Here is a 16944-nt window from a genome sequence, read left to right as displayed (position 1 = left end):
CAGGGCAGCTTGGAGAACTGGCACTGCTCATTCCTCAGGACAGTTTTGGCAGTGTCAGTAACTTAAAATTGCAAATGCTTGGGTTTCTGCAATGGATGGTGAAAAGTAAGTAATTCTTGAGTCTTCTAAAAATGGGCCTGTAAAAATGGCCTGTGATATTTTTATATACCAGAAAATTCAAGTGTAGCAATAAATGTACAGCCTGGTGTGACCATTACAAAGGCAGAAGAGCAGACCCCAGCAATTAACTTCATGAGAATTAGTCACAGAAGTCTGATAACCCCTTGAGTCAAACCTTAACGTTTTACTGGCTCTCAGATTGTCACAACACTCACCACAAAAAAGTCTTTTACTATCTAAACAATTTGTTTCTCAACCCATGGAAAGGCTGTTGACAATCTAAAAGTAAGTATTTATCATTTTATGTTAGTAACTTTTTTCCATATAAAAACTCCTTGCTAATTTATATTGATTATCATAAAAATTATTAGCATGAAACACTTGCTTCCAAGCAGGACTGGTATTTTAATAGGTTCAGTGGACAGCCCAATGCATATTTAGTTCTGGGCAGGTGAAGAGCAAAATGGTATTTTTAAATTCTGACCATACTCATCTCCTGTTCTTGGAGAAGCCTGTAAAGTAAGTGGGGCAAGTACAAAAAAGCTCATGATCTAAGAAATAATCTTACATAGTTCTCAAACCAGCATGAAATGCTGCACCCAGAATGAACCCCCAAAGAGGAGAAAGGCCCTTTCATATTCCTGATGAAAACCAGACAGGTCTGTTTATTCCTGGAAGGTTCTGAGTGTATCAGCATTGCTTCACATTTCCTGCCATTTATTCTGACAAATGTTTATCCATCTGACTGGAGGATTCTAGCTGGAAATGCACGCATGAGGTTTTTTAAATCATCAGATAAGTGTTGCAGCTGTGTAAGAACAAGTCTCAGGATAACACACTGTCCTCTCAAGGTTAAAATAAATAACCTGACAACCCTTTAAAGGAGCTCTCTTCCTTTACAGTCCAGACTAAAGATGGGGCAAGGATCAACTATTGCCCCAAGTGCAACCTTTAATCAGTTAAAAGGGGAAAACTCCCAGTTTAAGGACTAACATTGCCAAACCAAAGCAGATGCTGCTTCACATTCTCACATGGGATTAGAGCCTGACACTTGGTGTCACACCATGTAAGAGGACACTGTCATCAAAAGAAAACCCAAGAGCACAGATCTTTACAACTGAAATTTCTGTGGAAATACATCTGAAGAAACAACTGGAATTTAAAAACTCTACAGTCAGCTTCTACCAACCCTTTCATTTAAAAGGCTAGACAGCACTTAAGACCTTTATATTGATTTAACCAAAACAAAGCAATTAACTTTTACATTTCCAAAGTACTTACTGCAAAATGATCAAGAAATTATGTATTCTTTTACAGTCATGATACAGGATTTACAAGTAAGAACCTCTAGTAGTAGTTGTGCCAAATTTTGTCAACAGTTTTTGTTCTATATTGACACCTGCTGACCATTTCTTCTAACTAGTCAGTTTTACTGTATCACAACTCTATGCATTAGTTAGCCAAATATATAAATATATACATACAGTTGGCCAAATAAACCTAGGATTTCAGTCAGATCTCCTTCAAGATCTTACAGAGTGGGTGTATTTATTTAATCTATACATATATGACATATGTGTGTGTATATATGCCTGTATTTGTATACATACACACACATTTACAGAACTCCAGTACTGCTCATGTCTGCTGAAAGAAGCTTTCACAAATTTCTTCAGAGCACAGAAAGGTTTCTGCCATTTTAGACAGGTGCAAGGGAATCGAGTGTCTAGAGAGAGCTGTAAACAACTGGAAAAGTCTCAGGTACTGGAATGGGGCCTCCTGTGGCTACTGCCCAAGGAAGGATGCCATGGGGTCATCAGGTCTCTGCCTTTTCATTCTGTAAGCCTCCATCTCCTCTTCTGTTGGCTCCCTGGTTTCATACTGGCTGTTGTATGGTCTCTTCCTCTCATCCAACTGCATGATTTCTTTGATGTGGAGAAGTCGAGCCTCTTCAGCATTTAGAGCCTGAAATGGGAGCAAAGGGAATCAAAAATTCTACAGTGAAACTTAAGATTAAAAAACCCAACAATGAAGGTTTGTCCTAAATTCTTGTATGATGGGCAAGGGTGGGATAAGCAATGCACATCTGGCTGGCTAACCCACAGCACATTTCACATAATGCTTATTTTTTAGTGTTTAACATAAAATGATAGTAAAATGCTATTGAGTAAACAAGACACTATAATCTCTTTCCAAATGTCAGAATCAAGTAGAAACTCCCAGGATCTACCTAAAATATAATCGTGATCTAGCAAGTACAAATGAATTGTTTGTTATTTTTTGTTCTGTGTTTGGGGTTTTAATTTTTAAATGCTGTGTGCTGTCTCATTCCCCACACTACTACTGTTGCTACTGGAAAAGAAGTTGCATTTGTACTCTGCTTTAATTAGGCAGAGTTTGAACAGGTTTCCTCTGAGAGCAGCCCAGAGCAGGCTGCTGTGGCCACAGGAGCACACTGCTGCTCAGTGATGGCCTGGGCCATGGATTTGTTACATCAGCTGAGACTGGGCCAAGCCTGGGATACAAAGTGCTAAGTTCAGATTTAACACTGCTTTGATCTCTCCATCTTTCTTCAATACACAGATCATTGTGTTCTGCAATGTCTGTTTAGACCTACAGGTGTAATAGGTGCCTAGACATGAAATGGTCCAAGTCATCTAAATTACATCTTCAAAACTAAACATTTATTGAAGGTTTGCCTGAGGAATAGGGGATGGACTTTAGAACATCTAACAGCATTTTAAATTTAATTTAGCTCAAAATTAGCATCAAACTACCCCACGGTAGATCACCAGAACTACATTATAGGCTTCATAAAACTGATACTGTAAAATATGTCATGTTCCTTTTGCCACAAAGCCACTGAAGATTATAGTGCACCTTTTTTAGTTTTTCTTGCTTCTTTTTCTCTTCACCCTCACTGTCTGAGTTTGAGCTCTTCTTGTGCTTCTTCTTTTTCTTCTCTTTCTGTTTCTCTTGGTGGATCTGTAAGGTGGGAAACAAGTTACTGTTAAGATTGAGCTTGCCAACATTAATAATGCCCAAACCATTAAATCCAAACTTCTATTAATGCTATTGGAAAGCCTAGTTTTCAATGGAGATGTTAATGCTCTAATAATGCAGTCTAGTAATTTTCAGGCTTATTATGACTCTACAGAATTTTGTACATAAAATGTTGAGGAGAAGTATCTGTCTTCCTGAGAAAGGGAAACATCCTACCTCCATCAGTGTTTTGGGTTTTGTCATGTGTTCTTCATCCTCAGGCTGCTCCTCCATTAAACTTGCCTCTGTATTCTGTACAACAGACAAAAACAAGGATACCCTGTTACTGACCACATCTGAAAGGAGAAGGACAAAAAAATCCCACAAATCCCTAAAAAACCAACTTCCCTCAAAAAGCAAAAACCTTAAGTAAGGGATATGAATGCTCTTTAGCTCTTTCTATATGAATAAACAAGAGAATACTTACAGCAATTTCCTTCCCAGCTTCTCCTGTACAGTAGGAGTACTTGACAAAGGAGTGGCAGCACTTGTAACCCCACTTGCCTTCTTTCCAGTATGAACCCCAAATGCACTGCAGGAGAACACACACACAGTTACTCCTGTAAGAGGCAGGCTGCAATTTCCTCCTGAGCTGATATCCTGGTAAGCAAATTACTCCAACATCCAAAAGGAAGCTAAGAGAAATAATTTTGCTATTTTACATGAACCTTACAGGTACACTGTCAAAAAAGAGAATCACAACAGGATGTGGTCAACTTATATTCAAAGTGGAAGGTGAACAGAGTAACTTCTCCTTAAGATTGCCATGGCAACTCCTTAAATTCACATCACAACTATGACAATTTGAAGTTTCTCCTTAACAGAAAAGGGAGAGTGTCACATTGAGACAGGAGAAATGTATTTGGTGTATTAATTATATTGTACTGCATCCAATGGGATGGTATTTAATTAAAAAAAATTTTAAACACAACCTAGGACTTACTGTATGGTTGTTGATCTTCACATCCTCTTCATACTTAGAACAAGCAATAGCTTTCTCCTGTCCTTTGATGACTGTTCCATGCCTAGAATACTCCACATAATCTTCTGTTTGAGCCAACAGAAGTTCAGCTGGGGGGGCATCTAAATGTTCTTGTCCTCCATACTAAAATGCAAATAGAAATGACATATAGTAGTTTTGGAAAAAACCCACCTTTTATATAGTAAAGCAAACATTTCAGAAACAGCACCTTTGGTACCTTGTCAAGAAGGCACAAAAGTGGACAGAGACAGTTTAATCTTTAGTGAAGAGTTAAGACAGAAATACATCATCTCCTATGGCCACTGTGGTGTCTTTTGGTGTTTAGTTTTGTGGGGGTTTTGGTGTGCATGTGGTTTTTTGTTGTGTTGTTTGTTTTTGTTTTGTTTTATGCTTGGAGAATGACAATAGTGATATTCCTCACTCAAAGCAGAAAATCTTTAGAGACTAAGCCAAAGACCAGCTTGGGTAGAAGCAGAGCAATACTTCCTGCCCCCCTCCAAACTTGAATGTTGACATAGTTAGAATCCAAATGGATTATTTAGTTCTTTTTCAGCTGTCCAAGACAAGTTGCAAAATAGAATAAGTATTTATCTAAAACACTGTACCCAAAATTTGAGTCAGAAAGAAATTCAGATTTCTTCAGTGGAGAAATTCTGACAGTTTAGGGAAGAGCTCCCAATAATATCAATACCAGCAGACCTTCAAAGGTCCCTAAACTATATAAAATTCATCAACTGATGAGATTGTGTGTATAAATATAAAAGTATTTTAAGTCTAAGCTGCTGAGAACAGCTGATGCCCTCTCACATAGGATCAGTAATCTTACTTGTTCCCCAAGACCCAGACTTCAAACAGAATTCCTATTAAATAAACCAAAATGCCTATTACCTTCTCTAGGATGCTTTCTTTCTGCTGTGCCTTGAAATCTTCTTTCTTCACTTTGAAAGATTTATAGAGGAGCTCTAATTTTGTAGGGTCTGCTTGAAGATGAACTTCAGAGCCTTTGTCATAAGCCTCCCAGGCAAACACTGTGTACACAAGAGGTTCCACTCAGTACTTTAAAACTGACACACATTCAAAATACAGCCTTTAACTCTGAAGCAATTTCAAATAAGGCTCAATTTATAAAGATTTATTTATTTCTCTTTTGCAAGAAAGCAGCATTGTTAAGTATTTTAAATGCAATTCCTTCAGAAACCCCAAGCCCAAAGCCCACTTACGCTGGGTCTGTGCCATGGAAATGGTATCGCCTGTGTAGCGAACGAAGTTGTCACCTGCATAACCAACTCTGCAGAAAAGAACACAATTCTTAGCATTTGTAACATGATTTCCTCTCAAACACAAACACAGAAGTGCAACAGGCAAGTAAAAATTCTCTTGTGCACTAGGAGTTAACAGAAGGAGAAGGTACATCCAACTCCATATATGAAACAAAAACCTGGAACAGGAAGCAAAAATGCTCCCTGCAAAGCCATTTGGCATTAGGCAGCCACTCAAAAACTGTGATGTCTGTGTTCAAGGGACACATGACACAGCCCTGGAGTTCTGTCTGAGATGCCAAGCACTACAAGTTAAACTTGGACCTAGTTACACAATAAATATGCAAAAACAGTCTGTGATATTCCAGCACAGTGATTCTCACTTCTGGATTTCTGACTCTTCAGTCCAGACCCAGCATATCTGGCTGAGTTTAAGAAAGCCTGGGATACCTTTACTGCTCTCAGTAAAGTGAGACACTTATCAATGGCCCTTGAAGAGATGCACAGTCAGCACATGAAACACATACTGAGGATCAAAAAATGCTACCAATCCAATTCCCCACTCCATCTTCCTAAGGCCACTCTGAAAATTTACAGTCTGAAAAGCTGTGGCAGAAATTTAGATTCAACATAGGTCAAATTATGACCTGACAGAGAAGCAAAAGCATCTGCATCTAAAAAAACCAATTGACTGGCATTACTGTAGCTGGGGGCAAGGAGAGGTGGAAAGAGCAATATTTGCTATCATTTAGGCACTGCCATTCTATTTTAGGCAGTGAGCTAACCCAATTACTGCTCTCTGAACACGTTTTACTCACAGCCTGTTGGCTCTGTACATTCACAGCACAACACAGGTCAGGTGTCTGACTTGGGGGTTAAGGGACACAGCCAAGTGTGCAGCCAAAAGCCAGCCCATGGCAGCTTTCACTAAGCTATCTAGACAATGCCAAAGCTGCATTTTCTATGCAGAATCCATTAATACAGGAGGAGATCTTATTCCTAATAAAAATATTTTGTTAGGTACCACAAACACACCATGCTAGTCTCCAGAACCAAGAAACAAGGGATAAAGTTTAAGATTTGGTTACTGAAATATTTTACATAAATATAATTATTGTTTACAGGCATCACCTCTAGATGCAGCAGTGTCCTAGCCCTTGTACAGATAATTACACTAAACCATGGTCCACATGTCCCTGAAGATTAAGGATCAGTCAGTATTACAAAAATACCACTTTTATATTCTAAACCAAAATGCGTTTCTAAATAAGAGTTTTTTTCCTAGGTTAACTAATATGTGTACATGTAACTGACTACAGATTCATTAACTAAAGGACATACAGGTAAAAGAAAATATAAAATTATTAATATAAATTTAAGAGTTTTGTTGGATATACAACAAAATGAGGCATGACCTCATTTTAACTTACTCATCTGGATTCTTGCCTGTGTTGGCATAAGGGTTCTCCCTCATTGCTCTTGTTTTGGGATCATAATAAGCAGAGTTTGGATCTAGATTCCTCAAGTACTAGGGGAAAAAAAACAACATAAAAGATACTTAATGATTTTGAAAGAACTGAGGTTACTCTTGCACCCTCCAGTTTAGATGCTTTAAGAAGTTCTATCTATGCAAAAGGATGACCTTGATGAAGTCATAACATGGGCAGGAACAGAACTGAGAATAGACCTTAACTTCCAAACCCCTAGACCCATAAACAAAGTCATTAATAACTGAATGTGTCATTTGATGAAATTAGCTCCCAGGAACACAGAAGAAGATCTGCACAGAGCTCTTTACTCACTTTGGCAATGTCCTCCCGAATGCGCAGATTTCGGACCGTGATGCGTCTTTTTGAGTCAAAGTTCTGCCCAGGCATATCAATGTCATCTGCATATTTGTCTTCATCTTCATCTTCACTGTTATGATCTCTTTCCTGAGAAAAAATGGAGAATTTCTAATTAGAAGAGTTCCTTCACTGTGGAGACATGTACAACAATCTGATTTTAGTGGTTTCCTTAAAACTCTGCAATCCCTGTAGTTACAAGGTGGCACAGTTGACCTGGGCTTAAGTGTGCTCTCAGGCTAATCTAGCATTCAACACTTCAGAAACACTCTTCTTAAAGAATTTTTACTTCCTTCTATGAAAATAATTATCAAAATATAAACTATGATGATATTAAGAAAACAGTTATTTTGGTCAAAATATACTCTGTGTTAAAATGTAGTTATGTGCTTGCATCCCTAAGGTTTGACAACACATAGGAATTAAAACAAAAAGCCTCTTTATGAAATCCAGCAACTTCTCCCCAAAAGAAGAGGTAGGCAGTGGCATGGACACAACATTCAAACCCTTGTGCCACCCTTGTTTTACTGCTCCACTAGCTACAGGCTCTTTCCTTGCCCATGGTGTGATGCAGTGGGTAATCATCTTACTGTCTGTGAATTTGATTCCTCTTCTCCCCACTGGTGTCTTGGGGAGTTCTGCAGCAAACAAAGAGCACATCAGCAGAGAAGACAAGATAGTAGAAAAAAGCAAGGCAGCAGGGATACAAAGGGCAATCAAAGCAGAGCTTCATGCTGGATACAAAATACAATTTACATTGGCCCCAAACAGAAACACTGCTACATAACATTCTAGTAGAATGCTCTTAGCTGTCTCTGTGATAGACACATCTTGGAGAACTTTTCACAGTATCCCCAAGAAAATTTCCAATTCTTAGCAAGAACAGCAAATTCTAAAACTGTTGCTGTTATTTAGAGCTTGTTACACCTTTGAACACTGAGGATTTAGATTGTAACGTTTCATATCACGTAAATACAACCAAGTTGCAACTCTGAAAGCTTAAAAAGGAACTCAGGAGATATGTATTCAAGAATTTAGTCAGGATTTACAGGAATACTAAGCGCTTAGGCAGAATTTAAGTTCAACAAACACAGCCAGGTTTTATTTTTTTAACCTGCTTAGTCTTTAACTGAAGAATACTTGCAGCAGTGAAGCTGGGAACAGCTGTGAGCCCTGGAACACAGAGCAGCACTGACTATGCAAACCAGTCTCAGTCCTCTCCCTCAGAGATGGTTCTTAAATTTAAACACACTTTGCTTCTTACAGTGCCACTTACAAGCAGTAAATACACAGAAGCCAACAGTGTTTGCTTCATAGAATGGGCATGAAAAGAGAAAGAATCTCCTCTGTTGGGGAGGTCTGTAAAAAGCACCGTAGTCTGGGCTGGGCGGCAGATGGAGCTCACTATGCCATCTAGTGACAACCCACGGGGGAGCCTCTGCAAGGAGGCTTTAGGTCAGGACTTGACCAGTAGCAGTCTCTGGTTTTTTGCCCATTTCATAAGTCACTGTGCAGTGATTTTTAACTTAAACCAATTTGCTTCTTCTTCGGGAAACACCTTCCTATCCCAATTTATTTAAACATTACTAAATCAATGCACAGTCATCACCTCAGCACTAGTCAGACCATACCAATCTTTAAATAGGAGAAAAGCATTTTGGTATAGGAAAAAAAGTTACTGCATGGAAAACAAGCTCTTCTGCTCCAAAATTCCATGTAAATAATTTCAGCAACAATAACAGTCACACAGAATTTCTGTCTGTAAGGGGAACACAAAGCAATTTTCATTTGAAAGAAGATGCTTCAAGTTCTCGAGTGTGACACAGAACATGGTGGTGCTAGGAAAACCTTTAAATTACTGAAGGGCATAAAACCCAATAGCAGACCTTGTGTAGAGAGTGAAAGAGTTAGAAAGCAGAAATAATCTGTTTTGTATTCATTCAGCCTAAGCAAAAATAGATTAGCTAAGTTTACTTACCACTTGCTCCAGCTTCCCTGATGCCAACTCCTCCTGAAGCTTCTGGGCTTTCAGGGTACGTTTGGCCTGTGCAGCACAAAAATGCATTTGTTTAAATATTTCTTAGCACCAGCTCTAATATCAGCAGAGCACACTACAAGTGTCCCTCCTCCCAGCCCAGCCACACCAAACATAACTCTGTCCCCAATAAACCACAGCCCCCACGTACCAAATCAACCTTGGAGTACTCCTCCACAATTTTCATGTGCTCCTCTGGGTTATACCCATTCCATCTGTCTCGCTTCCCATCGTAGTCAAACATCAGCTGGGGCTGCACATGCTCATCTGGGGCAATGTTCATGCCTGTGTATTTTGCTCCAACTTTCCTGGGTCTCTGAAAGAAAAAAAAAAAAAGATGGTTAGATCAGTCCATCAGGTTACTCACTCACATATCCTTTAAAAAATGCTATCAATTAAGCTCCTCTAAAGCAAGTTAAATTCAGCACTGTAAGGCTGTGGGTTGTAAATAAATGCAAGTAGTTCTGCTCTTTTATGTAGCACAACTGACTTCAAACTCCATAAATTCCTATTTTCTACAATTAAGGAAGCAATTAAAACAGTTTCTGGGGGTGGCTTCTACTTGAGATGAAGCAGGAAGACAGACACAGCAGCACCTGAGTTAATGCAATTAGCAAGAAAATAACATTTTCACCTATTATTAGAGCACAGATCTCATGACAAGCAGAATTGATGGATGACACACTGAATTCTATCACTTTCCCTGTTCATTAATAATTTCTTTAGAAATTTCTAGGCTGTCTCTCATTACTTGTAACATTTTCCAAAACAGCTTTTCCAAGCCCAGTATTTCATCTACAGCCAGCTGTTTTTCACAGAGATGAAACTCCTGTGGCATTCAAGGCCATTAAGGCAGGGCCAAAAGGGGGGTTACCTTCGTGCAGCCTTTACCTCCATGCAGCCATTACCTCCACGCAGCCCTGCCCTTACCCCCATGCAGCCCTCACCTCCCTGCAGCCCTGCCCTTACCCCCATGCAGCCCCCACCTCCCTGCAGCCCTGCCCTTACCCCCATGCAGCCCCCACCCCCTGCAGCCCTGCCCTTACCCCCATGCAGCCCTCACCTCCATGCAATCCTTCTTCTTGTGTGTCAGGGCCCCGCAGTTCTCGCAGGCTCCCTTGCGGTACCGCGTGGCCACGGCGTGCTGGGGGCAAACACAACGTCAGTGTCAGCCCTGGGACAGCTCCCACAACAACTTCATGCTTGCAACACCACTCAGGAGTGTGAGCCTCCCCCAAAGCCCAAACAGGTTCTGCCTGCTGGATAAAAATTCCTGCCCCCCTCAAAAGCACACAGCCAGACATCTCCCCGTGTAATCAGCCCAAACCCTTATTTCAGGGAAAAGCACCCTGCATACCTCCTGAACTCCTCGTTTGTACCAATCTCCAGAGGAGTTGTACTGCTTCTGCTTCTCTGGCTGAGGTCTCTGATGCTTTAGTGTGGGTCTCTTAGAAGGATCTATGTACCATGGCACTGAGGAGATGTACTGAGGAATATGAGGGTTGATATCTCTGTAAAAGATGTTGTGCAATGAACATGTGGCAAGGAAAAACCCAAAACAACTGAGTCTAACAAACAACCCACACATTAAAGTTCAAATGCTTTAGGAGTGATGATAATCAATGAAGTTGGAACAACACACTACAAAATAAATTCTCAGTTTGATAAACACAGACTCTGTTGTCACCTAATTCACCTAAACTTGACTCCAAACCAAATGGCTTATTCTGTGTAATGTTACTGAGCAAAAAAAACAGCAACATTTCTTAGAAGCAACAAGCCCTGTGAAAGCAAGGTAGAGGCAAGAGATGAGGTACGCTGTAAAAGATCCCTGTACTGTGTTTTGCTCACTTTTAAAATACCATGTGTTATTAGCTTCATGGCTTAGACTTTTCAGCAGATCCGTCAGCAGCTGACAGAAAATAAACACCGAACCTACATTTTTCCAGAAAGTATCTCATGACTGGAATAATAAAACACAAAGTTTAGCTATTTACTTCTATAGTAACTCACACTGGAACCATGAGTTACCCTCACAATTGCTCTGTAACCACAACACAAAAAGACATTTTTCCTCAGCAGCTTTAGAACCTCCACAGCTTTACTAAAACTTACTTTCCTTCTTCATCCACTTCAGCAGGTGCATTCCCCAGTTTTCTCTGTTCTTCTAATTCTTTCTTTTTCCTCCAATCTTCCCTCGTCATTTTTTTTGGTTCCTCCAGGCTCACATCAGTTGCCCCTCCGGCAGGAGGGGCGTTCGCTACCGCACCTGAGGCCATTTTGGCTTTTTTCCTTAGCAAAAAAAAAAAAAAAAAATTAGAAAGCAAAAGAAAAGCCTTACAGATCAATACTCTCTGACATCACAGCTCTTCAACGTGACTGTGTGTCACCCAGTGAAACGAGCTAACTCCGGATTACGCGTTCCCGACATACCGCTGTCCTGACAAACAAGCCCCAGCACCGAAAGCACAGAATTACCTCACTGCTAACCGGGCAGCTGGGCCTGCGCCTACCGCGGAAGAGACGCGAGAGAACGACCGCGGGGAAGCAGCGCTAGGCCAGCACTTGCTCGGAGCCTACAGAAACCACCCTGCCAGAAGCCGAAGCCGGTGCCGAAGCCGGTGCCGAAGCCAAATCCCAGATCCCGGTCCCACTTCCGGATCCCGGCCCGCTCCCCCTCCCTGTTTACCTGCCAGGCCGTAGCGCCGTCCCACAATGCCCCGCGGCACGCACACTTCCGGGGCGGAGCCGCCTCCCGTGCCGTGCCCTGCCCTGCCCTGCCCGCCCCGCCCGGAGCTCGTGTGCGGCCGCGGGCTCAGCCAATCGGCTGCCGCGCGTGGGTCGAAGCGGCCAATGGGCGGCTCGGGGCCGGTTTAAAAATCGGCGCCGTTGGCTGTCAGGGTGCACTGAGGTGTTTGAGAGCCGCTCAGCTTTTGTAGCTCTGGGCTTTCCTGTGCTGTCGCTTTCTGGGTGAGCTGAGGGTTCGGGGTAGGGCCGGAGACTGGGACTTTGTATCTGGCTTTGTGCTTCAGGCTGTACAGAGAAAAGCAGTAAGGCTGGGAAGGGTTTGGGGCGCAGCTGTGATGAGGACGGGCCGGGGCCGTGCTCAGCCTGGAGAAGAGGAGGCTCAGGGGGGCTTTATCGCTCGTTATAATCACCTGAAAGCACGTTCAGCCAGGGGGAGATTGGTGTTTTCTCTCAGACAACCAGCAGCCGGACAAAAGGAAATGGCATCAAGCTGTGCTGGGGGGATTTAAGCTGGCCATTAGGAAGAATTCCAGACAGAAAGGGTGGTTACACATTAGAAAGGGCTGCCCGGGGGGTGGTGGAGTCACTGTCCCTGGAGGCCTTTAAAGAAAGGCTGGATGCGGCACTTGGTGCTATGGTGGTGTTTAGGTTGGACTCGATTATTTAGAGATCTGTTCCAGCCTCACTAACTGTGATTCTGAATTTTCCTGCACTCCTCTGTAATGAGGAATTGCATGTTCACCTGCGTAATGGCAGCAACGAGCACTAAAAGTGCCTTCAAACCTGAGGGGTTTTACCTGACCTGCTGTATAATGGTGGGAAGTAGGGGTTTGTTCCCTTGTCCAGAGACCAGTATGTGACAGCTCTGTTATTTTTAATGGGGCTTGCTTAAAAAGTGTGTTGTGATGAGACAAATGATAAAAAGTGTTTTCTTTCCCTTTTTCCTCTCTGGACTCTACAGGGTAGCCCTCATCCATCTGAAGATGGCAACTCTGATCTTTGTTGATCAGGAGAACAGTGAACTTCATGCTCCCAAGAGTCAGCTGAAGCTCCCTTCAGGATCTTGTGCGTATTTGCTGCCCTGAGCCAGTAAGGGATCAAGTGAAGGGCATAAATCACATATTTTTTTCAGTGCTTTTAATGGTAATAGTTTTCTATTCATAAATCCACTTACCCAACCCATTCTTCCAAGCTCATCAGTTGGTATAAAATTGAAGATAACTCTGTGCTTTTGTCATAAATGTGGCTTATGAGTTATAGATAGTGAAAAGTAATTTCCATGATAGCTACTTTGCCAGCATGTCCACTTACTTAGGCAAACTTTAGGGTTGCTGATTGCTTTTTTTCTTCCCCCCCATTCCAGCAAAAGTCTTAGCTGAAAGAAAACAAGTTAACACTCCACTTCCTAAAAAAGCAATCAGTACTTCTCCAGTCACAACTTGCTCTGTCAGAAAGGCTCTTGGAAATGTGAATAAAACTGAAGGAGTCATGAGCAAGATGGATAAGCTAAAACAGAAGAATCAGCCCTGCACTGTGAACAAAGTGAGTACAACACACTTATGCTGGGGAGGAGGGGAAATCCATAATTTACCTGCTGTGATTTGCTGATAATGAAAAATCTAAAAGAAAAACAAAACCAATTCCTTGCCAGCAGTTGACTAATGCCTTGCCAGTCCCAGAGCAGTGGTAGCCCTGCTTTCCCACCAATTTTCCTTGCTGAGATGCCATGGATGCTCAATATGGGCTATCCCAGCTGGGTCAGCTGTTCTGGCTGTGCCCCCCCAGCCTCCTCACTGCTGGGGTTGTGAGGAGCAGAGAAGGCCTGGACTGTGCAAACACTGCTTGGCAATAGCTGAAAGAGCTATTATATACATTTCATCATGAATCCAAAACATGGGCTCATAAGAATTGCTAGGAAGAAAAAGAACTCTATCCTGCCTAAAAGCAGGGCACCTATGTAGATGGTTCTAGAGAAAATAGTCTGAGTTTGTCTTAATTACATCTTAAGAGTTACCTGTTCTAGTGCAGTCACATAGAGTACTGCACTGCATAAACTCAGCTGAAACATTTGCCCATCTTCATCTTATTTGTGTGGAAGGCATCAGAATTTAGGCCTGAGTGAGAAAAGTATGACAGGTATGCTTGTCTGTAGACCTGAACAGCACAAGAAAGCCACTACAGATATTCTACAGCAGCTCAAATAATGTTACTTCCTCTTTTTATGCCTAACAACAAGACTGGATTAGAAAGCTGCCATACAGTGGCTGAAGAAGATTGGCCAGAAATAGAAAATATGTTTCCTTTGGATCCTCAAGGTAAGAACTATTGATGTAATCATTAAAATTAGTAATAAGGCTTTAATGATTCCTACTGCTCTAGGATATAAGAGTTGAAGATGAAACTTCTAAAGTTGTTCTTAGGCCAGCCCATTTCATTTTCAGTCCTTCAAAGTGTGTCCTTAACTTTCCTCTTCATGTGTGCAAACTGCTGTGCCAAAGACTGCTGTGTTGATGCTTTGCTTTGCTTGCTGAAGTTACTAACTGCTGTACATTAGCAGTTCCATTAGGCAGCCTAGTGTTTCCATCAGGGTTGGTGTATGGGGTTTCATGGACAACTGAAAGGTGTAACTGCAAGTAAATACTCCATAAGAGGAGACTGTTGTGGTGTTTTAGATTGGCTCCTATTTAATGTAGTCTAGAAGAGTTTGCAGCTTCCCAGGCTACTGCACACTTAACAGTCTTTCTTAAACAGACTTTGAGAGTTTTGATCTTCCTGAAGAATACAAACTCAGCAATATCAACCTGTGTGGTGTTCCCCTCATGGTATTTGAGAGGACATATGACAGATGTGTGAACATGGCTTCTTCCCCAGTGAAGACTGAAGAGATTTCATGGGAATCCAGTAAGTGGAAACTTTGCAGACTTCCAGTACACACAATGCTCATCAGTGGTTAGAGCAAAAAGCCAGCTGGCTGCAGCAGTGAATTGCTGCTGCTGGCTGAGCCACCAGAGCAGTGCACCAGTGTCAAACAGCTTCTGCTGTGTAGCCAAGCTCAGTGTACCTGGCCAAGGCTGCCAGGTCAGGCAATTGTCTCAGAGTGGTGTCACTGACTTGTGGCTTAACCCAGCTGCAGCCAAGCACCACACAACTTGCTCCCCTGCTGTGGGATGGGGAAGAAATCAGAAGAGAGAATGTGAGAAAACCTCATGCTTTGAGATAAAAGTAGTTTTGATAATTAAAGCAAAAGCCATGCATTTAAGAAAAGCAAGACAAGGAATTCATTCAGTTCCCTTCAACATCCTCACAACAGCAAGGCTTCATCTCATGCAATGGTGGCTTGGGAAGACAAGTGCCCTAACTCCAAATGTCTCTCCTTTCTTCTCCCCCCAGCTTTGTCTGCTGAGCATGGCACCATATGGTCTGGGATATCCCCTGGGCCCCTTGGGATCAGCTGTTCTGGCTGTGCTCCCTTCCAGGTGCTTGAGCACTCCCAGCCTCCTCCTCGCTGGTGGGGTGGGGAGCAGAAAATGCCTTGACTGTTGCTGAGCAGTGCTCACACAACTAAACCATCCCTGAGTTATCAACACTGCTTCCAGCACAAATGCAAAACACAGCCCATACCAGTGGCTGTGAGGAAAATTAACTCTACCCAGTGAAAAGCACTGAGCAATCTTTTGTGGTGCATTGCAAACTGATCAGTTTGGTGGCACTGACTTATACAATGAAGCAATATTTCCCTTGCTTATTCAACAGGTTTATGCAGAGCTGCTGGGAGCTTGTTTGTTTGTGCATTCTGAGTTTGAGTGCATTCTGAGTTTGAGAAACTGATTTGATTTATTTCTAAATTTCAGACTTGCTACAATCAACTGCTGACTTCCTTGCTACCCTGGATGAGATCATTGACATGCCACCTCCACTGTATGATGATTAATGTGTGCTCTGAAATTTCTTTTGAGGTCCAATTTCATATAGTTCTGTATTTAAATAAAGTCTAGTTTAACCTATATACTATTGTACTTTTCCTTTTCCTACAGTGAGCCCAACATGTAGGTAGCAAAATAGAGCTTTGAGGAGGAGATTCTGACAAGCAGGTAAAGCAGAGCCTGGATAACTCCTAAGCAAGGCTCTGAAGCACTGTTGTCACCTCATCTAGGAGCTGGTACCTGCAGGTTGGAGTGTGTGTGACAGGTTGAAGTCCTTCTTGATCCATCAAACATGCAATGGTTTGAACCAATTTGTGTATCTAGTGTAAAGCAAGCACTAGAGCTGTTATTCTTCTGATGTTTTCACTTTCAACCTGTTTGCCCTTCACAGCAGCTGAGGTGGTGTGTGTTGGGTTCTTATGCAGCTGTAGATACTTATTGCAGGAAAGTGCCTGTAACTGAGGCACTGAATGTGGTTACACAGGGCCATCACATGGCCTGTTGGTAGGCAGCACACAGGTAAAAACATTGGTGTGTGAGGCCCCAGGGAGCAGAGGTATGAGTCACAGTATGGCTATGACTTTAGGTATTATTATATGAATTTAGGTAGTAACTGTTTGTATGTATAGACACCACACTGGGAGAGTGGCACTAGTACTTCGTTTATGTTATGGAAGTTTATCGGGGTGAAATGAGATTTTTTTGTTACTTTGAAATACTCACTATGATCAAGAACCTAGATCTTTTTGTACAATCAAATAAATAAGCCTTTTGTACCATGTCCACATGTGTGTGTACACATGCACATTAAAAAATTTAAAACATGCTTGCAGAATTTCATAGTGAACTGAACAAGTATTTGCGTAATGTTTACAAAGGTAATGATTAAATCATTTCAGATTCACAGGCCTCTTGGTACTGATAGACTTTAATCTTGGAGCTAAAATACTTATTTGTGGGGCTGGTGGAGTGGGTTTGCAGAAAGATGGGG

At 41.9% G+C, this 16944-nt stretch overlaps 2 protein-coding genes across 5 annotated transcripts; one reads left to right on the top strand and one right to left on the bottom strand.

Annotated features, from left to right (window-relative positions):
* Positions 1-1230: 1230 nt before the first annotated feature.
* SLU7 (SLU7 homolog, splicing factor) lies at positions 1231-12054 on the bottom strand. 3 transcript variants are annotated; one of them, XM_071443148.1, is made up of 16 exons: positions 11972-12054; positions 11398-11574; positions 10640-10793; positions 10346-10426; positions 9434-9598; positions 9226-9291; positions 7838-7885; positions 7206-7337; positions 6834-6931; positions 5365-5432; positions 5033-5172; positions 4106-4267; positions 3590-3694; positions 3340-3414; positions 3001-3105; positions 1231-2085 (listed from the first exon to the last, which is right to left on the bottom strand). In XM_071443148.1, exons 2-16 carry the CDS (start codon positions 11559-11561, stop codon positions 1906-1908), a joined length of 1743 nt encoding a protein of 580 aa, XP_071299249.1. In that variant the 5' UTR covers positions 11562-11574; positions 11972-12054; the 3' UTR covers positions 1231-1905. The 3 variants fall into 3 exon arrangements, with proteins under 3 accessions (XP_071299249.1, XP_071299250.1, XP_071299251.1); XM_071443149.1 differs by lacking the exon at positions 11972-12054 and adding an exon at positions 11761-11949; XM_071443150.1 differs by lacking the exon at positions 7838-7885.
* A 23-nt stretch (positions 12055-12077) lies between these two features.
* PTTG1 (PTTG1 regulator of sister chromatid separation, securin) lies at positions 12078-16736 on the top strand. Of its 2 annotated transcripts, none has more exons than XM_071443151.1 (6): positions 12078-12252; positions 12992-13095; positions 13394-13572; positions 14267-14345; positions 14782-14931; positions 15882-16736. In XM_071443151.1, exons 2-6 carry the CDS (start codon positions 13014-13016, stop codon positions 15959-15961), a joined length of 570 nt encoding a protein of 189 aa, XP_071299252.1. In that variant the 5' UTR covers positions 12078-12252; positions 12992-13013; the 3' UTR covers positions 15962-16736. The 2 variants fall into 2 exon arrangements, with proteins under 2 accessions (XP_071299252.1, XP_071299253.1); XM_071443152.1 differs by having other exon boundaries at positions 12078-12270.
* Positions 16737-16944: the final 208 nt, after the last annotated feature.

This window comes from Agelaius tricolor, unplaced genomic scaffold (assembly GCF_023055355.1).
Source record: "Agelaius tricolor isolate 1412-34295 unplaced genomic scaffold, bAgeTri1.0.p SCAF_18, whole genome shotgun sequence".
NCBI classification, from domain to species: Eukaryota; Metazoa; Chordata; class Aves; order Passeriformes; family Icteridae; genus Agelaius; species Agelaius tricolor.
The sequence above is the reverse complement of the archived record's forward strand: the minus strand, read 5'-3'. Positions and strand labels throughout refer to the sequence as shown.